Source organism: Pelophylax lessonae (genome assembly GCF_965119305.1).
Source record: "Pelophylax lessonae genome assembly, chromosome: 5".
NCBI lineage: Eukaryota > Metazoa > Chordata > Amphibia > Anura > Ranidae > Pelophylax > Pelophylax lessonae.
Window position 1 is genome coordinate 509,814,011 of NC_138772.1, and position 24,940 is coordinate 509,838,950.

General features: G+C 42.3%; 1 protein-coding gene across 1 annotated transcript in view; it reads right to left on the reverse strand.

Annotated features, from left to right (window-relative positions):
* Positions 1-23,277: 23,277 nt before the first annotated feature.
* TNFRSF11B (TNF receptor superfamily member 11b) overlaps positions 23,278-24,940 on the reverse strand; it is a 38,761-nt gene continuing 37,098 nt past the window's right edge. Inside the window, exon 5 of the mRNA XM_082259417.1 lies at positions 23,278-23,802. Within this exon, the coding sequence (XP_082115543.1) occupies positions 23,426-23,802 (377 nt within the window). The 3' untranslated portion in view covers positions 23,278-23,425. The remainder of the gene's footprint in view (positions 23,803-24,940) is intronic.

Sequence of the window (24,940 nt, forward strand, 5' to 3'; positions counted from 1 at the left end):
ATTCAGCGTTTGCAGGAGAAAAAGTTCATTATGCTAATCAAAATTAAAAAAATAGAAATTCTGGAGCTTTTTATTTCATTGCGGCCCACGCCTGGTTACCAAATCACTAAAAGGGCCCTTACTCTTCTACTCAAACATACCTATCTGTATATTGTCTATATCTCATACATTACTACCTATATACTGTATACAGTCTACTCATATGAACCTTCTTGTATTCTGTGTATATAGAGCCCCCGAATACATAGCTACCTGTATAGTAGAAAATTCTAGATACCTAGCCGAATCTGACTTCCATATGTTTCAGTCACAAGTATGCAGTGAATGATTGTGAGAAAAGTGTCAGAATTCCTCATCTCTGTACTTGTTCTAGGTCAGCGATTCAAACAAAAATTGGAGTCAAATCATCAGAATGACAGACAGGGAACTAGCATAATTAAAGCTAAAGGCAGCAATGGTGGCCTTCAATAATTTCTCATGAAAGTGTCCCTTTAACCACTTGCCGACCGCTCACATGGAGCGTACTGCGGCCAAGTGGCTCGATATCGTCCAGCGACGTAGACCTACGTCTCTGGACTCCTCCCCTTGTGGGCGGCGCGCGCGCACCGCTGGAGGCACGCTCCCGCTGTATTCAGACACAGCGGGAGTTGGGCCAGGGGAGGAGAGGCGGTGATCACCGCCGCTCTTCCCCGATCGTCGGCGATCGAGTGAGGAGATCCGCCTGCTTGTGTAAACAAAGCGGGCGGATCTCCTAAGTGACAGACAGGGACAGATTGCAGGATTCAGCATAGCTGAACCTGCGATCTGTGCCTGTGTCACACAGTCCCCTCCCCCCACACACGTCAGTAAGCACCAGGCATACATTTAACCCCTTGATCACCAATAAAGTTAACCCCTTCCCTGCCAGTGTCATTATTACAATAGCTGTGCATATTTATAGCACTGATTACTGTAGTAATGTCACTGGTACCCCCAAAAGTGTCAAAAATGTCAGTTAGGGATCCGATCTGTCCACCGCAATGTCGCAGTCCCGCAAAAAAAAAAAAAAAAATCGCAGATCGCCGCCAGATCACCGCCATTACTAGTTAAAAAAAAAACAATAAAAATTATTACAATTCCCGTAGTTAGTAGCTGCGATAACTTTTGCGCAAACCAATCAAAATATGCTTATTGCGATTTTTTTTAACCAAACATATGTAGCAGAAAACAAATTGGCCTAAAATGTTAAAAAATTTTGATTTTTACATTTTTTTGGGGGGGAATTTCATATAAAAAAATGTGAAAAATATTGTTATTTTTTCAAAATTGTCGCTCTTTTTTTGTTTATAGCGCAAAAGTGATCAAATACCACCAAAAGAAAACTCTATTTGTGGGGAAAAAAGGACATCAATTTAATTTGGGTACAGCGTGCAATTGTCCGTTTAAGTAACGCAGTGCCGAATCGCAAAATATGGCCTGGTCAAGAATGGGGTAAAATCTTCCTAAAGCGGTTAAAAATACGCTCATTGAGAATTTTTTTGTCAAAGACATGTAGCTAAATACATTTTGGCCTAAATACTGTATATGACACAAATTGAATATATTGGATATTTTTTAACTGTCAAAATAGAAAAATATTGTTATTTTTTCAAAATTGTTGCTCTTTTTTTATTAATATCGCAAAAAATGAAAAGCGCAGTGGTGATCAAATACCACCAAAAGAAAGATTTGTTTATGGGGAAAAAAGGATGTAAATTTTGTTTGGGTACGGCGTTGTATGACCGCACAATAGTCAGTTAAAGTCGCACAGTGCCAAGTTGCAAAAAGTGGCCTGGACGTAAAGCAGGAAAATCCTCCGGTCCTAAAGTGGTTAAAGCAGGCCTGTTGAAAGTTCTGAGAGGTGTGCTGTGTCATATGGTAATTCTGTGAATGAAGTCACCATTCAGTTTTCTCCTTGTCTTTACTTTAAATGAGGATACAACAATTACAACACCTATGTAGGAAGGGGGTGGCAAAACATATCTAGCAAGTCAACCAACCTGTTTCATTATTCTATTGGATTGTCAATTCCCTATGAATTCCATGAAAATGGAGGAAGCCAGGCTCAGGAGCTGTAATATGTTGGAAGAATTTAATTCCCCAATCTCAGACATTGTAAAGTACTCACCAAATTCCCATGTGAACAAGAAAAGTCGATTAATTTAAAATAAAACATTCTAATTTTTGCAAATTACTGACAGTAAAAAGGGTTCTAACCCTTTCCCACTCCATCCAAAATGAAAAAAAAAAACAAAAAAACATGCATTCCTTTTTTTCTCTTGAGTAAGGTATTTAAAACAAACAATGCATTATGGCTACTAGATGGCACTTCAACAATACAAGATGGGTATATAAAACAGAATGTGGCATGTGTCCTTGGAGTCGTGCGGATGTGTGCCACATTCGTTCAGCAAACTTTTTATACATAGACCCTCATATGTTTTGACTGTCCTAAGTCTTCCGTGTTAAACAACAATGCAGCGTCATTCAGCAAGGAAGAATGAGGTCATCTGGAGTAAAGGAATCAGCTTTGCCAACCTACTAAAATTTAATTTACTGACACAACACCTAAAACTTACCGACACAGCCAAGTGTTTACTGGCATTTCCAAAAATTAGTATTTAGGCTACAAACAAGTACAAAAAATGTGATTTGAGGTAGATAATAAGGCAAAAAAACATATTTCTTATTTTATTTTTGATATAGTAAGAAGGTAAGTAGCTGAGGGACAGGACTCAGGAGGGCAAGAAATTAGAATGGGGGCACACACACATGAAATTGACTTTCACAGTGGCACTGACAGCAGATGATGATGATACCTCCTCTCCTGAGTCACAGTGACAGTCTCTCTCTACATGCCAGGTGGTCCCTTCAGTCCAAAATGTAGTTCAATTCTCCTGCGTTCAAGTGCAGCATATGGGAAGAGAGAGGAAAGTTTCCAACGGGCATGGATGGGTATGACTTAGGGTCTTGCTGCCACCTCAGGACCAAGGGTATCCGATACAAACTGGAAAAAATATAACAAAAAGAGGGGCGCACCGACCTAGTGCATTACCACTAAAACCATTTATTAAAATAGTAAAACGTATCAATTTACTCACAAAACAAGTGTGAATGATACACACATGATCGACATAATCAATATAAATCAATATAAAGTCTCCAAGGTAGTCAGGCACTACGTGATGCTGGATGTCAATCAGTGAACCGAATGGAGCTGCTGTGGCTAGGCTGATGCGTTTCGAGGGCGAACCCCCTTCCTCAGAGACAAAAAATTGCAGCATTTTTTGGCTCTAAGGAAGGGGGTTAGCCTGACTACCTTGGAGACTTTATATTGATTATGTAGATGTGTGTATCATTCGCACTTGTTTTGTGAGTAAATTGATACGTTTTACTATTTTAATAAATGGTTTTAGTGGTAATGCACTAGGTTGGTGCGCCCCTCTTTTTGTTTTTATTTTTTCCAGTTTGTATCGGTCCCTTCATTCCACTCCAGTCCTGCTCCCAGCTTGCCTTGCTCCCGTCCCCCAGACCCACATACAAGATTATGGCCGCTCTGCTTGGCTCCCTTGCACTATGACATCACACGACCCGCTCAGGCACTACCTTTGGCAGACCCGCCCCCCCCCCACGCAAGCACTGCCCAAACACACTGTAGCAGGCACTCGGATGGTCTCGGACAGGTCCGGACCAGAAATGCACATGCGCAGTTCCGAGCTGAGCGTCACAGCCATATTTTTTTACTGCCAACCTTTTCCTGTCACTGGCATTTACTGGCAGGAGAAAAGTGCCCATTTTTTTATAGCTGCCAGTAAAAATACTGACAGTTGGCAACACTGAAAGGAATTACTGCAAGGGGCAGCGCTGATTAGTACTGCAACAAGACCTTCTTTTCTTTGTTTTTTCTTTTAATGACATCTCATGAAATCTTGAGAGAAAAACCCATTCATGCTTTTTTCCTACATGATTCTGGTGCTGATGTAACCTGTGGCCTGTCTGTGAAAACACAGAAGAAGCTGTCCACCGATGATAATTGCTGTTGAATAATATGGCCCAGAGTAGAGGACACTGGCGTAGTATCAGGGGTCACAGGGGTCATGCTTGCAACCCGTCCCTGTTTCAGTGTGCCCAGGCGGCCTCCCTGTCTTATGCCAGGCATTACAGCCGGACGTAGCCCCACCACTTAGGAGCCACTGCTGCCGCCACCACTGTCTTTCTCTCAGAGCTGTCCACCTTACAGGATTGCTCTGGATTGAGGGTGGGAGCTGCCCATGTTAACATGCAGGTGATTAGTTGTTAGGATGCTGGGTGGTCCTAGAAACCAATCATCAGCTTTCCGCTGTTACCGCCTGGCACACTGCTCAAACCTGCTCTGTCCTCTGCACTGTGTAAGGTAAGACAGCAGGAAGGGGCAATGAGGGGAGCGATGTTGGGTGGGGAAGCTGAGGTCTTTATTGGAGGGGGGGCTGATGATATTAATGGAGGCGGGGCTGAGGATATCTATGAGAGGGTGGGGGCTGCTGAGGACATTAATAGAGGGAGTTGGGGTCCTAATGAAGAGAGTGCTGAGGACATTCATGGGGAGGCTGAGGAAATTATTGAAGGGGGGGGGTAAGGTAATTAATATACGGGGGCTGAGGACATCAATGGAGGGGGGCGGAGGACATTCCTTGGGGGGGGGCTTGAGAACATTATTGGAAGAGCAGAAAGTGGTCCTGTTGAGGGACCATAATAAAAGGCGATGGTAGTAAAGAGCCCCAGGATCAATGGGAAGGGGCTTGGGTTAGGGGGACCCTTCATGTTTTCTTACATTGGAGCCCTGAAGGTTCTAGTTATGCCTCTATTAGAGGATGAAGAGCATTGGCTTGTGGCAACATAATACCCATAGAGGCAAGACATTTTTATTAGACCTGCTTTAGATTTCTGCTATACTAAGCATAGTAATGCTATCAGTTTCATATGAGACGATAGGGTTCAGTCTACTCTTAGGCCACATTCACACCTTTGCTTTCCATGAACATGTACAGAAACATGTGTTTCTTTGCCTGTTCCCAGAAACACTTAAAAAACCACATTGCGCTAGTTGTGCCATTATTTCTTAAAGGGGAAGTATGGCCAAAGCTTTTCTGGCCATACTTCTCCTTGGGATCACAGAAGTGCATTTACTTCTGCACTCCTGTCACTCAGATTCAACTGACAGGGGCTAAAGCCTGCTCTCGGCTTATGTCACTGATCTTATCCAGGCTCTGCAGGGATCCCCACAATATTGTCGGTAAACGCCCATACGCCTAATTGGCAGCTGGAGAGGCAGAAGACCGAGAACTGAGCAATCAGCGGTCTTTGATGGCTCAGTTCCTGGTGCAGAGCTGTCAGGGGACAGCTGCAGCATTGGATGGATGCTGCAGCCATCTATTTAGGTATGTGTGTTTATTTTTTTGTGAGCCCATACTTATCTTTTAATGGCACCCCAAACACAGGACTGTGTATTTTGTTGCGTGACAAAACTCGCATTGCCAAAACACACAAGGCTCACTGCCAAAAAAAGATGCAGAAGCTACTTCAGAACTATGCTGTCGCATGACAAATGCACATAAAATGCGTCATGTAGGTGTAGATGGGGTCTAAGAAAGCAGTATGCAGTGACACATGATGCCTAGCACAGTGTTTCTCAACCTTTCTTTTTTCAGTCACAGCCCCCTTAGGATTTAAGTATGTTAAATCTTAAGGCACCCCAGTCTACAATTTGGTTCCCCTTTCCATCAGGGTTCCTTCACATAAGAAGCCCTACCTTTCACATCAGAATTCTCAGTCACCCCCCCCCCCCCCCCCCGTCACCTGAGAGTCCCTAGTCCCCTCCTTTCATATCAGAATCCTCAGTCCATCGCTTTCATATAAGTGTCCTCAGTCCCTCCCTTTTACATATCAGAGTCCTCAGTCCCTTCTTTTCATATCAGATTCCACAAGCCCCTTTCATATAACAGTCTTTAGTCCCCCCCCCCCCCCCTATTTACATCAGAATCCCTAGTCCTCCTCTTTTTATGTAGCACCCTCCTAGGTAGGTGCTAGAGAGTGCAAAGTTTTTGGGTTTCCCTGCCTACCAAGGGAACTGTCAAGCAAATGTAGGTGTTCTCTGCCTAACAGGGAGCAGTGATCCATTAACAGAGTCTGCTCAGTGTGATCAGATGCTGCTCATTTTCTGCTTGTTTCACACTGGTCTACACCCATGCCCCCATTGGGAGGAAATCTGACAAGATGCCTCTGAAAGAGCCTTGGCCATTGGCAGAGAGAAGTGCCTCAAGGCATGTTGGGTGACTTTATTTATACCAAAAGAGCATGTGTGCAGGGGGTCTTCAGCTGGGGAGCGGGAACCCGGAGGGAGGGGGGGCTGCTGTCCCTCCTATGTCCAGGCTTCCATGCGGCCTCAGGTGGTTGACCTGAGGGCCGGAGTTACATAAGATGTAACCCTGATGCCCGGCAGAGCTGACTAAGAGAGGGGATATACCTGGAAAAATCTTTCTCTGGTTGCTGTGAGTACAGATCTACATCTAGGGGCCTGCTCAGTGAGGGCCCTCCCTTAATGCTAGTGAAGTCAGTGGACGGGTGCCTGCTAAAGAGGATACTGATTGGTGTCCTGAAGAGTGAGTGTTCATTAAGTCTGCTTCCAGAGTGAGCAAAGGACTTTTCACCCATACAAAGGCTACATGATTCAGCAGAGGGTCTGCTATTCAGTCAATTAAGCAAGGCCAAGTAAGAGTTGTCCTCCTCTGTGCATAGTTCAAGTTGGAGTATCCCACTAATCCCTTCTCCTATCCAAATTCTACCAATAAATACAAAAAAAAAACAAATCTCCTTGATTGGATAAAGTGTGGATGAGTGTGCACCTGGCTGTGTGAAAATACTCAAGCATCAGGCTGCAAGATACAGAGGGAGACCCAGGGAACTGTATATTCACCGACCCCTCCTGGGGCAGTGCTACAATTACATAACAGTCCTACCTTCAAATCTTCACAACAGCATAGCTGTGGCAGAATGGCAATGGGTAGAAGGTGAAGCAGGTCAAAAAGGAGACAAACTTCTCCTGGATTAGCGTCATGCATTTCCATGGTGCTGAAGGTTGGATCGCCTGTGCTATGGAAACACATAACACTGAGCAGAAATATCAGGCACAGTGAGGCACCTCAGGGTGCCGCGGAACCCTTACTGAAAAACATACACTATAACCCCTTTCCGGACCGCCCACACAGATATACTGCGGCAGGGCGGCCCTCCTGCATGAAATCACGTACCTGTACCTGGGACTGGGGTGCAGGCTGCGACACCCGGTGATCATTCTCTTGAGACAAACAAGACAGACGTTCTGTAAGAGGGGAAGATGGACATCTTGTTCTTCTGCTAAGCAGGAACACGGATCTCTGTTTTCCCCCAATCAAAGCACTGTCGCACATTTAGAAAGCACTCCCTAGGAGCGCACTTAACCCTTTGATCGCCCCTGATGTAAACCCCTTCCTTGCCAGTGTCATTAGTACATTACATTTTTTAACACTGATCACTGTATTGGTTTAACCAGTCCCCAAAAAGTATCAGTGTCAGATCTGTCCGCCACAATGTCGCAGTCCTGCTAAAAATCGCTGATCTCTGCCATTACTAGTAAAAACCCCAAAAATAAATATATCCCATGGTTTGTAGATGCAATACCTTTTGCGCAAACCAATCAATATACACTTATTGGAATTTGTTTTTCCAAAAACATTAAGCAGAATACATATTGACCTAAATTGATGAAGACATTTTACTATTTACATTTTTATATTGGATATGTTTTATAGCATAAAGTATAAAATATTATTTTGTTTTTTTTGTTGATGGTGTAAAAAATAAAAACTGCAAAGGTGACCAAATACCACCAGAAAAAAACTCTATTTGTGGGAAAAAAAGGCATCAATTTTGATTGGGTACAGCATTGCAGGACCGCACAATTGTCAGTTAAAGTAACGCAGTGCCGTATCCCAAAAAATGGCCTGGTCATAAGGGCAGGTAAACCTTCCGGAGCTGAAGAAGTTAATTGCCAAAAAATACCGTAGCAGCCACATATACAAGATGAGAAGGAATATTCTACAGTGAAGTTTGAGGTTATAAACAGTTCACACAGTATTAGATTGTAGCTCAGTTTGACAAAATCCAATATAAGTACAGACAGGCACATTCTGCAGAAGGTGCTAGAGGACCAAAACCTTTTTTTTTTTTTAGGGACACTGAAGCTTTGGTAACCACAATTTAGGCAAATCACTCTCGGCACCCACTCACAGATGCTCCCCAAGTCACCCAACCCGCAGCCAGCTGCACCACCATCCCCAGCTGCCCTTGAGTCTCAGTGAGTGGGTGGCCAGAAATCTAGATGATTTATTCTGAGGTCTAAGAAGAGTTCTATAAGTCTTCCGTAACGTGTTGTGACTGGAGCTGTCACACCGAGTCTTTTCCCATTACTGCTAATGCAGATGGCTATTTTTGTATACGCTCTTTAGTTATTTTTAAAGTTTTCCATGCTGTAAATTGTCCTGTTTATTTGCAAAGCTTTCTACAGATTGAAACAGTTTACTTCTTGAATTGTGGAGCCTGGGGATTATCTGTGTCCCACATTAATAATGGTAATGAACAATCTTTGCTAAACCGCTAGTTGTTTGCACATGAAACTACATTTTAAAGTGTTTTTTCTGTTTTGTTTCTTTCCTTGGCCTTCAAGCCAAAAGTGGTTCTAATGGCAGAAGATTTTATCTTAACCTCCCTGGCGGTATGATTGTTTCTGATTTTAGGTGCTGAAAGCGGTACCATTTTGCATGTAATTCTTAAGGACGAGCAGCCCAATCCAACTATTTACATATGATTTGTTTTTACTGTGCGTTCTTCTTTATAACATCTCGGGTATGATAGAGTTTGAAACACAAAATCATAAATTATAATATAATAAATAACTATAAAAAAGTTAAAGTATATATATATATATATATATATATATATACATATATAAATATACATATATATATATATATATATATATATATATATATATATATATATATATATATATATATATATATATATATGTATACATATATTAGATATATAACGTGTATACATACATATATACTGTATATATAGGATTACAATATATCAGTGTGTTTGTGTGTTTTACTTTTCAAATTTGCCGCCGGTTCCACCCCCCTGCAACGTGACGCTCGCAGGGAACGGAAGTCGGGGCACTATGCATCGGGCGGAAGATCCGGCCACCGTATGCTGCAGGAACACATCGCGGGATCCCGGGGACAAGGTACCACCATGGAGGTTAAGGCATTCTATGCATTAAAGGGTAACTCCACTTTCGTGGGTAAAAAAAAAATCAGCAAATAAAGAAAAAACAATATAGCGTATATGTAGCACTACCCCCTTGAGGGCTGCTGAGAAATACACCTTGCGGGTCCCCTGGGTTTCCATTGGCAATGACTGGCCAGCAAAATAGCATTAAACGTCCTTGGCTCAGACAATGAACAGTCCAGGTGGTTTGGTTTTTTGGTTTTTGTGTTTTATTTTAGAACTGGGATAGGAGAAGGGATGAGTGGGATACTCCAACTATGAATTATGCACAAAGCTTGAGGACAACTAATTGCAGAGTATGCAGCAAGGCTGCTGCTTCACCTTGACACTGTAGTGAGGATGTGATTTGTGTTCCCAATAGAATTTATCTTCAGGGTTCTAACTTGGCACCCCCTTTCTCTACTTGTGGTGTGTGCTAGCCCCTGTCCACTGACTCTCCACTGGAGTGGTCTCCTTCCTGGGCAGATCCCTGGCAAGCTTCCCGGTACTCTGGTACACTGTTTTTTCCTGGGTTGCTCTGCCTTCAGCTTTACTGTCAGTATCCTGGACCTCTTCACTCAGCACCACACTCCCGTTCACTAGGCCGACTGCCTGTGACCACCTTCCTTACTGACAGGAAGAGAGACAGCCATCACCCTCCTCCTGGGACATGGCTACCTGCCCTGTCACATGTGCTCCTGGCTTTTATGACCTATCCCAGAATGCACCACTCTGATGCCAACCCACTGGGACAGCCACAAAAGCCTGTGTGTCATTGGCTGGGTTTCCTCCACTGTCCAACAGGCTTTCCTATTGGATACAGTGGGGACACTCCCTCAGACCAAGTGAATCACAAATAGACACATGTAACAGGCCTAACTAATGATCAGACTCTCCTGATAAGCAGGCAGAGCAAAAACTATGCTTTTCCTAGCACCTACCTAAGAGGGTGCTACATCTACAATTGCGACACAAATCATATTCTAATTAAATGTTATTAAAAATTACCTTTCCTTTGTAAACACTTCTGGACCGGCCTTTTTCTGACACTTGTAGTTTACAAGTTAATATCATTTTTTTTTTGCTAGAAAATTATGCCCAAACATTATATATTTTTTTTTAGCAGAGACCGTAGAGAATAAAATTGAGATTGTTGCAATATTTTTTATCACACCGTATTTGCGCAGCAGTCTTACAAATGCCACTCACTCACTGGCCACTTTATTAGGTAATCAGCCAATCACATGGCAGCAACTTACATTTTCTTTGGAAAAAATGCACTTTATTGAATTAAAAAATAAGAAAACATTAAACTTAGCCCAATTTTTTTCTATAATGTGAAAGATAATGTTATGCCGAGTGAATAGATACCCAACCTGTCATGCTTCAAAATTGAGCATGCTCGTGGAATGGCGACAAACATTGGTACCTAAAAATCCCCATAGATGACATTTTAAAAATGTCTACAGGTTACCAGTTTAGAGTTACAGAGGAGGTCCAGGGCTCAAATTGTTGCTCTCGCTCTAACGATCGTGGTGATACCTCACATGTGTGGTTTAAACACCGTTTACATATGTGGGCGTGACTTGCGAATGTGTTCGCTTCTGCGCATGAGCCAACAGGAACGGAGCACTTTAATTTATTTTTCCTATTTATTTTATTTTGTCTTTTATTTATTTTATTTTTTTACACTTTCCTTTTTAAAAAAAAATTTTGATGACTTTTATTCCTATTACAAGGAATGTAAACATCCCTTGTAATATACATAAGCATGGCATGACCTCTTTAATGTGAGATCTGGGGTCCAAAAGACCTCAGATCTCACATCTACACTAAAAAAGAAAAAAAAAGTCAGGTTTTTTTTCATTATGAAAAAAATGGGCTCTTTAAAGCCGTTGCTAGGAAGTGACGTTTGATGTCGCACCAGTCTTCCAAGGCCATAGAGTCGAGTGAGGGCCATCTTGCCCTCACTCGACTTCCTACCTAAGAGGACAGTGGACCGGATCATTTTCCTCTTTGCCAATGGCTCCGGTAAGCGGGGAAAACTACCGGGAAGCCCGGGAGGAGGGGGGGCACCTCTCCTGCTGCTCATAAAGGTGATCCCGCTGCGAATCCACTGCTGGGACCACTCTTATGTTAAAGTGGACCGCCCACCGTTTAAAAAAATACCGGGGTTATGGCAGCAATCTGCTGCTGTAACCCCCATATTTAACTTCAAAGTACCGACGTAAATACACAGTGGGAGGTCCGCAAGTGGTTAATCTGCAGCTGTTGTAATTTTGTGAAAATGCAATGCAATATGGCCAGCTGGAGCTGTTCTGTACACAGAATGTATACTGACCACACCCCAGAAACATAATTTCCTGCTTGTGTGATTGGCTCACCAATTTTCCCAGAAGTCTGCACTAAGATACAAGTCAGATTTCTGGCATCCCCTGCAACAAAAATGTACTTTTTGGTGAGATACTCCCAATAGGAACACGTCTAAAGGGATGCAGGCCCAGCAGCTTTCCTCATTAGTGCTCTGCAGCTGCCACAGCTGACAGATAATTATGAAACCACGCCCATTTGACCCACTTAGCACAAAGGCACAGAGGAACAAACAGGGATTTCTTCAGAATAACAAAAGGTAGGAATCTGCAACAAACATTGTTTAAATTCCTGCAAGGTACAAATCACCTAGAGGGGAATGTTTTTTTCTCAACAAAAGTGGAGTTACGCTTTAATGCATTCTATGCATTAAGATAAAAACCTTCTGTGTGTGTAGCAGCCCCCTTCAGCCCCCCTTAATGCTTACCTAAACCCCATCTCTATCCAGCCATGTCCACGAGTGCATCAGCCGTGCCAGAACTCTCCCTCCTGATTGGCTGAGACACAGCAGCAAAGGCACCATTGGCTCCCGCTGCTGCTAATTAAAGTCAGTTAGCCAATGAGAAGAGTGAGGGGTGGGGCCAAACCGCAGCTCCGGGTCTGAATTGATACACGGAGTTACGGCTCGGCTCCAGGGCCAGATTAACGTAGGGGCTATTGGAGCTGCAGCTCCAGGCCCCTACCTTTTATATAGGCCCCGGGTTGGCCATATTCACTGTTACCGCTCTTCTGTCACTTGTAAACACAGAAGTCTGGCTTCTATGCTCCCTTCCCCAGGCAGCTCCCTCAGAACCTCCCCACACAGCACGAAGGCCGGACAAGGAGGGACAGTTGCCGATGCATGGATGTGTTTATGGGCTTTAGAGACCGCATCCCATGTTGAATTAGGCATGCATGGCTGCACCCTTCCTCCTCTGGGTGCATGCCAAGGCACGGCCCTTAAGGCCCTTCAAAATCCTCAGCACCAAGCCCATGATGCTCTTAATCCGGCCCTGCTCGGCTCAGGTGCCCCCATAGCAAGCTGCTTGATGTGGGAATTAGCCCGGAATTAATGAAGGTACCTGTATACTTGTCCTGATGAGGGAAAGAGGTTAAGGGGTTTGTCACAGTTCGTATAGATTCCTTCCAAAGCTTGATATATGAAAATAAGCGTGAAAAAATAAAAATATAAATATCATGGTATAGTAAATTAATATTCCATTGTAAGACAAACAGGGGAGGTGTACCCATGATAGTGTAGCACCCTCCTAGATAGGTGCTAGGAAAACCTATAAAGGGGGTCCTGCCTGCTTATCAGGGGGACCTGATTGTTCAGCTAGGCTGTCATGTGTTTCCAGGTGTGCCTGATGAGCTTGGGGAGTCTCCCCACTGTGTCCAATGAGGGCTCTCATTGGACAGTGGAGGAAACCTGGCCAATAGCACACCAGGGCTTGTATCTATCCCAGAGGGCAGAATCTGCCGCAATGCATCCTGGGAAGGGGTATAAGTCTGAGGGGAGCACGTGACGGGGGGTCTTTGGCAGGAAGCAGAGTCCCAGGAGGAGGGTGACGGCTGTCTCTCCTCCTGTCAGCGCTAGTGAAGGTGTCCTTGGCGGTCGGCCTGAAGGCAGAAGGTTGAACTGAGCTGCAAAGAGGGATCCAGTGTGCTGAGGACCAAGTGGAGCTGCTGGGGCAGAAGCTTCCAGGAAAGCAGTGTCGTGAATACTGTAAACTGCCCAGGGGTCTATCTAGGATAGGGGACCACTCCAGAGGGTTGGAGGGATCCAGGAGCCAGCTAACCAGCAGAGGGGGCTTGGAAAGGGGGTGCCAGTGCTTAAGCCCTGAAGATAAATGTGTGTGAAAGAGGTGCCGGTGCGGGCCCTGAAGTTTTAAGCAATGCAGCAGTCTTATAAGTAGTTATCTCAGTGAAGAGGGGTAAAAGAAGCTTTAACTAGGACTTTGTACCATATGAAAGTGCCAGAAGTCAGTTCAGCGTTAACAGACAGCAAGTCACCATTAACCAGCATCATCCGGCGTTGACAGGCATCCAGCCAGCGTCAAGTCAGTGCTGATAGGCGTTTTTCAGTTGTCCCCCTAAAATTGTGCATAGTCGAGCCAGAGGAGTATCCCACTCATCCCTTCTCCCATCCAAGTTCACAATAAACATAAAAAACCCAAAGATACTGGACTGTTCCTTGGAGAACATGCTTAAATGTGCTGTTGTTGTTAGCGGTAAACCCGGCGAACCCATAACCAGCAAAACAGCTGGGAATCTTGTTACAATAGTAAACATAAACCTGTAGTGCTCTGCTCCTTCATCCCACATGCAATGCAAACTCACCAGATATTACTATGTAAAATGCCTAACTTCCACACACTGGCTAATCTCCAATGGTACCTTTACCCAAGGATTCCCAGCTGGTAAGGTGCAAGGCAGATTATCACATTATCTGTATCACATCCACATAGATTAGGCAAGATGATTGGCCTCATTCAAGTAGATGGGATTATTCCACACTTATTCATCTCCACAAAGTCCAAAAGATCAGTGTATAGTAAAAAGATAACATTTATTGTAGTAGCATTCGGTATACAATAAAAAACAAAGTTAAGCCACTCACATCAGAAACTCCGCCTCGAGCAGCGGTCCCGGTGACATGACATCATGTGAGCAGCTCCCCCCCCCAACGCGTTTCCAGCCAATGCTTGTCCTCAGGCCTCTGAGGAGTGTGTCTATGGGAATGTTTGAACATTCTTCCAGAAGCGCATTTGTGAGGTCAGGCACTGATGTTTGAGTAAAAGGCCTGACTCCCAGTCTCCACTCTAATTCATCCCAAAGGTGTTCTGTTGGGTTGAGATTGGGACTCTGTGCAGGCCAGTCAAGTTCCTCCACCCCAAACTCGCTCATCCACACTATATTGCCAAAAGTATTGGGCCAGCCCTCCAAATCATTCGGTGGAGGAGGGATTATGGTGTGGGGTTGTTTTTCAGGGGTTGGGTTTGGCCCCTTAGTTCGAGTGAAGGGAACTCTTAAGGCGTCAGCATACCAAGACATTTTGGACAATTTCATGCACCCAACATTGTGGGAACAGTTTGGCGATGGCCTCTTTGCGCACCAGGACTAAGACTGGGATGCCATTAAAGTTCATGTGAGTGTAAAGGCAGGTGTCCCAATACTTTTGGCAATATAGTGTATTGTGAAAATTATGTAATGCCCTTTGGTAATGTCAGGGGCTGCATATGAGGCCCCCTTTGGCTCATAAATTCCCATCTTGAAGAGTTGACATAGGAACAGGTGCCCCCACTGAAGAATTTTCCCCTTGCCTCTTTATCTGGTTACAGCACAAATATTTTGGATTTTCCCCCAAATTTTTTTTGTTTGTGACACTAGGACAAATAGAAGAGTATATCGCCCCCAATAAGGACACAAACAGCAATAGACAGTTGACAACGGTCAAACTCTTCCCCTTCTCTATCCAAAACTAAAAAAGCCTTTACATACCATTTCACGTTTTGCTGTCTACACAACACATATGTGTGACAGCAAAGAGGGTGGGCTTTAATGCCCTCATGGAGGATGGCTGAGGTTTCTGTGCAGAGCACAGTGACTGAGCTGTCATAGACATCCTGGGAGCGGCAGAATGGGCTTCCAATTATCTGACAGCTGATCACAGGGGTCACGTGATTGGGAAGTTCTACTTAAAGGGACAGGGGGCTGGGTAGGAAGAGGTTAAAGTGTTACTAAACCCACAACAGTAAAATCAGTCTGTATATGCAGTAAAGCATGCTTGTTATACTCACTGTGTAACCTAAGGGGTTAATCCTCTACATTGTGTATAAAGGCTGTGTGATCTTGCCTTCTGTGATCCTCCCCTTCTTTAACTGACTCCAACCCATCTCCTAATATAACAGAGCATCATGAGTCAGACTACACATGCTCAGTTTGGTGTGTATTGCTAGAGAGTTTGTTTTTTCTTCTTGGAAGGGTACATGTGATCGGCACAGGCCCAATCTGCAATGTCCAGACAGAAGATCAGGGGAAAATGAAAACTCCTCCTACAAGCTTTAACTAGACACTGATAAAAGTCACAAGACTGCTATATACTGCTGATGAGAAATCAGTTTATATTTACTAAAACTATTTAATTTCCATGTTCTGTGTACTGTTGGAGGCCAGATGTAGTAAATGCAGGCTCCTGGGTTTAGTAACACTGTAAAGCGGAAATCCACCCGTTTTTCGAAAGTCCAATTACTGCCATGCCCATCCCTAATGCTATAACAAAATTGCAATACTTTTTTTTTATTTGTAAGTATCTTTTTATTACTTTTCTTCTGCTGCACTTCTGGCTGCAGTCGGCTAGGTGATTACGTCACTAGGTGATTTGCAAGGGCTCCTGGGATAGCGGTCATGTTTCCCAGGAGTCCTTGAGAATCACCTAGTGATGAAATCTTGCGTTATTTCCAGACCGGAAATGACGCGCACGAGAGGACCAGGATGTCATTATTGACTGGTTGTTATAGCAATGGGACAGGACCTTCCGCTGACGTCGCCATTGCTATGGCAACCTGTCGGGAAGAGAGAGAGACGCTCAGTGGCTTCACTGCGCAGGCGCAAGATGGGGAGGTGCATGCTGGGTAGCCAGCTGCACCAAATCCTGTAAATTCACAGGAGCAGGCTTCAGATGCCCACATCCTTGATGGCCACTGCCTGCTTCCCAGATCAAGTAAGAGATTACAGATTTACAAGTAACAAGTATGAGGACAGTTATGCTAATATCCAAATATTATAGTACAAGTACTAGGAATCACAGGGGTGCTTTTATCAAAAAATGCTTAAGAGACTGGAGCTCCACTTCAGGGTTTGGATAGATTAGAAGCAATAACACAAAAAAAGATAACACACAAGAATAAACAGTGACACAGTCTGTATTTTTTATTAAAAAACATTCCACAGCATGAGACATGCATTTTAGTTGGAATCTACAGAACAGCTTCTTTTTTAAATTAAATAATATCACAATATTAACATAATAAAACAGACAGTGCTATTGACCACTAGACAAAAAACGCAAAAGCAATATCAAAAAGCTTTTCATGACATTAAAAAAATAATATATAATAATGAAAGTTTTTGGAGCTTATAAGAACTAAGGATATGTGAGGTAATGGTATTATAAAGGGTACAGTTTTCCCTCTGCACACAAGATGGGTCTGGCAGGTAAGCCTTTTAGGGGCTTAAAGGCTAAGTTCCCCATTTAAAGAAAATAGCAAATGCGGTCACACTGTGCAGTTTTATAAAATGTTCATTAAATACATTGTTATAACTGTAGGACAGGGGTCTTCAAACTACGGGCCGGTGGCCAAATCCTGTCTGCTGCAGGATTTTATTCTGCCCTCTGATGTAATAGAGGACTCTGATGGGGACCATGACATAAGGGGGGACCTTGATCTAAGGGGGACTGATGGAGACCCTAATGTAAAGCAGGATGCCGATGGGAACCCTGATATAAGGGGGACTTTGATGTGGACTCTGATATAATGGGACACTGATGGGAACCCTGATGTAAGGGGGACTATGATGTGGACTCTGATATAATGGGGCACTGATGGGAACTCTGATGTAAGGGGGACTATGATGTGGACTCTGATATAAGGGGGCACTGATGGGAACCCTGATGTAAGGGGGGCTTTGATGTGGACTCAGATATAAGGGGGCACTGATGGGAACCCTGATGTAAGGGGGGCTTTGATGTGGACTCAGATATAAGGGGGCACTGATGGGAACCCTGATGTAAGGGGGACTGTGATGTGGGCTCAGATGTAAGGGGGGCACTGATGGGAACCCTGATGTAAGGGGGGCTTTGATGTGGACTCTGATATAAAGGGCACTAATGGGAACCCAGATGTAAGGGGGACCTTGATGTGGACTCTGATATAATGGGGCACTGATGGGAACCCTGATGTATAGGGGACTGTGATGTGGACTCTGATAAAATGGGGCACTGATGAGAACCCTGATGTAAGGGGGAATTTGATGTGGACTCTGATATAAGGGGCACTGATGAGAACCCTGATGTAAGGGGGACTTTGATGTGGACTCTGATATAAGGAGCACTGATGAGAATCCTGATGTAAGGGGGACTGCGATGTAAAGGGGAATTTCATGGTGACTCTGATGCTCTTTGCTTTATTCACTCAAGTATTTTTTATTGCTCTCAATCATAACATGTTGATTATGAAAAAAAAAAAAAACCCCAAGAAAAATATTAATTCATTTAATTTGATTTATTTTTTTTTCAACCCATGACTATTTGTAAAATATATGACTGTGGCCCTTGTACTGAAAAGTTTGGAGACCCCCAGCTGTAGGCCATTTGGGCACTCCCCCAAAAGCCTGGCCGAAAAACTCCCAGCCAGCAATCTCCATGCCCAGTCTTGTTGCTAGGATGTAAAAACTGTTGAAAATTAATTCTGAGTAATAAAGGAGTGACACTGTTTTTGCACCCTAGCAGCAGAGGACATAGAGATTGCTGGCTGGGAGTTTTTCTGCCAGATTTCTTAGGAAGGGGGGCCCAAATGGTCTACAGGTGCTACAACTATCCAATAAACATTTTACAAAGCTGCACAGTTTTCAATACCCACTGGAGCCCCTTTCCTTCATAGGCTGTTTTCTGGAAAGGTAAATTTGGCCTTTAGGAATGAAAAATGTACTAACATTACTTTTAGCCCATAGCAACCAGATAGAAGTCATCTTTCATTTCTGCACAACAGAGATGAGAATTAAACAAAGATTTTAAATGTTAACTATGGGCGACAACAAATAATCTTCAGTTTTAAGCATGTTAGAGGACCCTGTTTGTTGCTTAAAACAAGAAGAAAACGTAGAACTTTTAAAATATAGCTAATAAAGCTAATGAGATAAAGTCCTGTGAATGACAACTAGTGTCACCAGTATTACATATCAGAGTTGATTTGTTAAAGGCAAATAGGCTGTTCACTATGTAAAATATTTTATAGCTTAGTGAATGCGGTGAATACCCAATCACGTGCAAGGAAAATAAAAACAGGAATTTTTGCTTCCACACGACTGGATGATGCCAATTTGGCAGAGCTTCACCACATTCATTGTCTTCTTTATAAATTGGCCCTAGTATGTGTATGTATGAACAGGGCTGCTGTTAGAAATCGTGGGGCCCTGTACAGACTACCTGGCAGGGCCCCCCCAAGAAAATATTAAAGATATATTTAGCTAAAATTACAACAAAATCACTATTATCAGACACAAATACAACATAACTCACATAATTCCTGCTAATCTAAAAGAAAAAACTATGTTAATAAAAAAAAAAATGAAGATGAGATGAAAACATATACAGGCTGAGCAGTTGGAGCTCCGGGATCAGAGAGACAGCAGGAGAGAAACAAAGTTACAAATAAACTCAGGAGCAGAGGTAACATTAGAGCCACTGCTGGGAGGGGGGCCCACACAGGGAGGGGGATTAGTGAGGGACAACTGTCTCTTTCTCAGCAGATAAAAGCTGATAGCAGGGAGAGGAACAGATAAGATTCAGGTGCTGGAGGAAGATTTCTGTATTTGTTGTCCATCACTAATCCCCCTCTCTGTGTGGGCCCCCCTGTGTGCTCGGGCCCCCTACAAGAGGGCAGGTGGTCCCCCCCTATCAGCGGCCCTGTGTATGAATGTGAGTTAGGGACATTCGATTGTAAGCTCCTTGAGGGCAAGGACTGATGTGAACGTACAGTATGCCGTATATGTAAAGCACTGCGTAAAATTGTTGGCACGATCTAAGTACCTGTAATAAATAATAATAGTAATAAATAAAATAATCACTAAGTAAAGGGAGAAATCCTTTGCAAAGTAAACAGCCTATTTGCCTTAAATAAATCAATTGTCTTAGTATACAGCTGAGTTCCGTAAAAAAAATGTCAAAGTGGTAAATGTATAATGATTTGGGTCACTTTAATTTAAATGCTGATATCTACTATATACATATATATATATATATATATATATATATATATATATATATATACACATACTGTGTGTGTGTATGTATATATATATATTTAATTGCTGATATTTACAATATATATATATATATATATATATATATATATATATATTTCATACAGGACAAAGGTATGCCAAAGCACCATGGCTAGCTGTCTGCCTTCACTGTATATTTATTTTAAAGCGGTGCACCGCCATTAAACTTTTACCTACAGGTAAGCCTATAATAAGGATTATTACCTGTAGGTAAAATTAATATCTCCTAAACCTGCACGGTTTAGGAGATATTCGCCCTGCATGCAGCCGCTGACACCAGCTCTTTGCCAGCTCCTTGCCGGAAAGTAAACTCCCGCGCGCATGCGTGGGAGTAACGTCATCACGGCTCCAGCCACTCACAGCGCCAGAGCCGCCAAACCCCAAAGAGACGCAGAGGGAACATGACAGCTCCCTCAGCTGTGATCGGGTGACAGTGTCGGGGCTTTGTTTTAAGGTAAGTATTTCATAATGAGCTAGTATGCAATGCATACTAGCTCATTATGCCTTTGTCCTGCAGGTTTTTTTGTTGTTGTTGTGAGGATACAACCGCTTTAACCAGCTGCTAAGCTAGTCCTTATTTCGTGTTAGTTTTATAACATTAAACACACTATAGCTTTCCTTTAAGCTGTCAGTTAATGAATAATAGACAGAAGTGGGGTTGATTTACTAAAACTGGAGAGTGCAAAATCTGGTACAGCTCTGCATAGAAACCAATCAGCTTCCAGGTTTTGTTGTCAAAGCTTAATTGAACAAACTGAAGTTAGAAGCTGATTGGTTGCTGTGCACAGCTGCACCTGATTTTGCTCATTTACTTTCCAGTTTTAGTAAATCAACCCCTGTCTGTTCACTTTGCAGGTGAATTGTCCATAAACTGGCCAAACAAATGTTTCTACGAACATTCATACAAAAATTCTCAGACATTCGATGATTTGACAAATGTTATTCAAAAGTGCTTCAAAAAAGTTTGTATTCAACATTTGATTTTAGAATGAATAGACTTTCCAGAACAAAAGCCACATTCTCTGTTAGAAGTTGATTTGTTCATGAAAACTTTTCCATTCTGCTCCTTCAAATTTTCCCATCACTGTGATGGAAAACAAAATAGATTTGACCCCACTAACCTTTAGAAAATCGAACAAATGTTCTTAAAATGAAAAATTTCAAATTAAATTCTACTAGTGTATGCCCAGCTTTAGCTTAGCAAATGTGGAAAAAAATACACTTCGCAATAAATGTCTAATCATGTGCAGAAAAAAAAAATAAAATAAAACCAATTTTTGCTTGCACACGAATGGATAATGGAAGTTAGAACTCAGCAGAGCTTAACCTCAGCAGGCTGTCCTAGGATGGTTCAGGCATACCGACAAATCTTTCTATGCCGAAGCCTTCCAGACATTAGTTAAATGCTGGTATAAGTGTAGAAATGTAGCAGGGGAGTATGATGAAAAATAAATGCAATTTCCACTCCCTGAAATTTGTTCCTTTATCATAAACTCAAAAGTCCCGTGTTGACTTGAATGCCCTCTCGTATATAAATATATATATATATATATATACTAACCTTTTTTCAGTAATTTAAATGTAAGGTTCCTCAGTCCACCTGTGTGGATTCTGATTGGATGGATCATGCATCAAGTTTATAACCAAGTACAGAGCACAACCCATTGAATTCCTTGAAGAAGAACTATACCCTGAAGGGGAAATTACGCTTTATGCCCCCCACCCCACTGCTCTTCTAATTTTGACTGTTTTTTTTGTGGGGGGGGGGGGGAGAGCATGTACCTAGTTTTGACAGGTACCCACTTCAACTCCCAATCAGGTCGCTACAGTGATCCCTCTGACATTTCTCCCCAAGCTTTCAACCTTCTAGGACACACCACAGGTCTCAGAAGGCTGCAGGACCATTCACAAAGAGCAACTCGGCTTGCACATGCACAGTGGGCAGCTGGCTTTGAAGCCACAAGGTATCACAACCGGCTGCCCAAAGTAAACATGCTGGCACTGGGGACCCCAAAACCAGTGAAGAAGCGGTTCAGGGAAGCATGCCGCTGGACCCCTGGACATGTGAGTGTCCTTTTCGTTAAAAGTCGTCCGCTACAAATACTGTACAAAGGCTTTAAGATATACAAGAGGCCTGCAGATATTTCAATCAAATACAGATGATTCAGCCTACCCACATTAACCCAACACTGAAATGTCAACTATAGCTATTGCAACTCAAGTAGCAACTAATTTAAATTGGAAAAACTCTAAAAAAAAACCCCTTTTGGAAATGTTGCCCTTGACATTAGCACTAATTGAAATACAAGCTGCAAGTATAAAATGTATTTAAATAAGGAAATGTCATAAGAACTACCTCCCCATCCCTAATGTATTTTCTGGACCAAGTTAAATTAATACAATAAATACAAAATGAGGGAAATTACAGAATGCTAAGAAAAAATAACACAGTTATAAATACATAAAAATACGCATACCAAAAAGAAGAGAAGACAACTGACAGAACAATTCCAAATATGTAAAGCTTATTTATAGAAACTAAGGCGAAAAGAAGTAGAGATGTTACCTGGGACAATCAATAATACCCCAGCCCATTGCCAATGCAACTTAAGGGTCCATGCACACTGGTTTTGGAAAAAACCCTGCAGAAGCAGCTCAATGTTATCCTATGTGTCTATGCACGTAGGACATTTAGAGGCATATTTTAAGCTCAGCGTTGTAGAGACAGAAAAAATAAAACCCTTCTGGTTTGCGTTTTTGAGAGCAGTTTTCTGGCAGAAAAAAAGCTAAATACTCCTAAACGCCTGTACAAAAACACTCTATTTAAGCATCCTTTTTATGCCAAAAAAAACTACCATTTTATAAAGCCCAGTGTGCATGGACCTTACATTTTTTATTTGCTAGGGGCAACATTACTCTTTTCTCCTTTGACCAAGTTTCTGTAATTCACCCCTTGTCTATATATACACAGGACTAGGGTTTTTTTAAAGCAAACCTGTCCTAACCATCCCCCTACATCTTGACACCCTACATAGCTAATAAGAGGGGTCCTTGAATATGTACCTATGTTAAAGAGGCTATTGTGTCAGGCTCCTAAGACAGTCACATGACCAAATATCAGCTTTTGGTCATGTGGTAAGAACCAGAATGGAGAATCAAAGTGGTTGAATAGACCTCTGCCTAAATTTTAGTTCTCCAATGGTTGAGATCATGTGAAGAAATGCCAACATTTGGTTGGCTCTATAAACAGGGGTTTCTTTGGGATAGGTAGAAATTTTAGGGATTGTGTACTTTTCAGGTAATGTGAAGTTTTATACATTTGTGTACATAATTTGGCAGGAGGCCCGGGACAGAGTGGTTAGATAGATCCACTTTAATAAGGCATATATTATACAAAAATACTTTCAAATATATTCATAAATAAAGCTTATACAGAAGGTACCAGAATAGGTCTCCAGTTTCATCACGATGGACCTCATAACAACTGCTTGAAAGAAAAGAGTCTTTATTGCCTACGTCCACCTGTCAGCTTCTTGGAAGAAAATGAAAGGTGGGCTCTGCTATTTTCCTTTAAGACATGAGGTTCAATGATCTGTAGATAGCTTGAAATGGTCCATTGGTGAATGGTGGGTTATCTGCTCACCAGTCATAATATTGAGTCTGATTTGCCAAGATGAGATTGTGTGCCATTTATCTGTAGAATGATTTTTTCGTACAGTCTGTACATATTAACACTGTTTAGATACCGCTCCAGTTTCTTCACAGACTTTCTTAACATTTTAGGTAGCTTGCTGGTTGTTAGCTGTTTGAGGCCTTCAATGGTGTCGCCTCCATTTTTTTCTCTCCACAAGCTAAGGAGCTTCAGTATTTGCTTTGGTCGGTCACATGACTTCAGGATGTTTTCTAAATCCTCCTTTTTTATTGGTTTTCCCCGCAAACTGTGCATCAAGACAGTGAGATGTTTTGGAGTCAATGGTAAATGTCCAATTTGCTTCAGGACTCCTGTTTCACAGTCTTTAATATCTGCAAATGAAGAAAGTGTGAGGAAAGTTCCTGTAATATTAAATAAAATACTAGAAGCCAGTTGAAAAATCACAAAAGCTGAAGACTGGACAGGTCCTGCATATTTTCTTTACTGTAGGCATTTTTTTTTGTACTAAAGGGTATATATATCCCTTTGCTTAATGACACTTTCTTGTAATGTGCAAGAGGGCCATAAGTTACATACTGAATGAGTTTGACCCTGTAGTTGGGAGGGCTGGTTTAAAGAAGGCAGGAATTATTTAAAAAAAATCAAGAACAAGGGGAATCAGTTGAAGGGACAACCCTAACATATCATGTATAATGTGGTATGGGTATAAATAGCTCAGGAACCTCACACAGGTACAATCAAGGCCTTCTTAGCTATGGAATTGGTCTGTATGGCATGCTGAATATTTAATCCAATGACTGGGAGAACCAGCCTAAAGCAATCCAAAAGGTTCAAGGAAAGAGGAATATAGATAGGTGAAGATAGGTTAGGCATAAATTACCCCTACCTGCAGATGTGTGAAATCAGAAAATGCTGAAGATAATCACGAAGGCTGAATTAAATGTATGTTAAAAGCTACTTCTGTGGGAAAAAAACATCTGGGTGGATGGAATAAGTCCATTCCAATGTAGGAGGCAGTTAATAGGGTTGTCAGGTCACATGGAAAGAGTAGGAAAAAATAACTGAAGGGAAACAAATAAAACTACTTCATGGAGATATTTCTGATGTTAAAGTAGATCTGAGGCACTGTTAACCACTTAAGCCCCGGAAGATTTTACCCCCATTCCGACCAGGGGGTTTTTTGCGATTTTTTACTGTGTGATTTTAACGGACAATTGCGCGGTCGTGCGACGCCGTACCTAAACAAATTTGACGTCCTTTTTTTCCCACAAACAGAGCTTTCTTTTGGTGGTATTTGATCACCTGTGCGATTTTTACTTTTTGCGCTATAAACAAAAAAAGAGCGTGAATTTTGCAAAAATAACAATATTTTTTACATTTTTTTTTTATGAAATTCCCCCCCCCCCAAAAAATGTAAAAATCAAAATTTTTTAACATTTTTGGCCAATTTGTTTTCTGCTACATATGTTTGGTAAAAAAAATAGCAAAAAGCGTATTTTGATTGGTTTG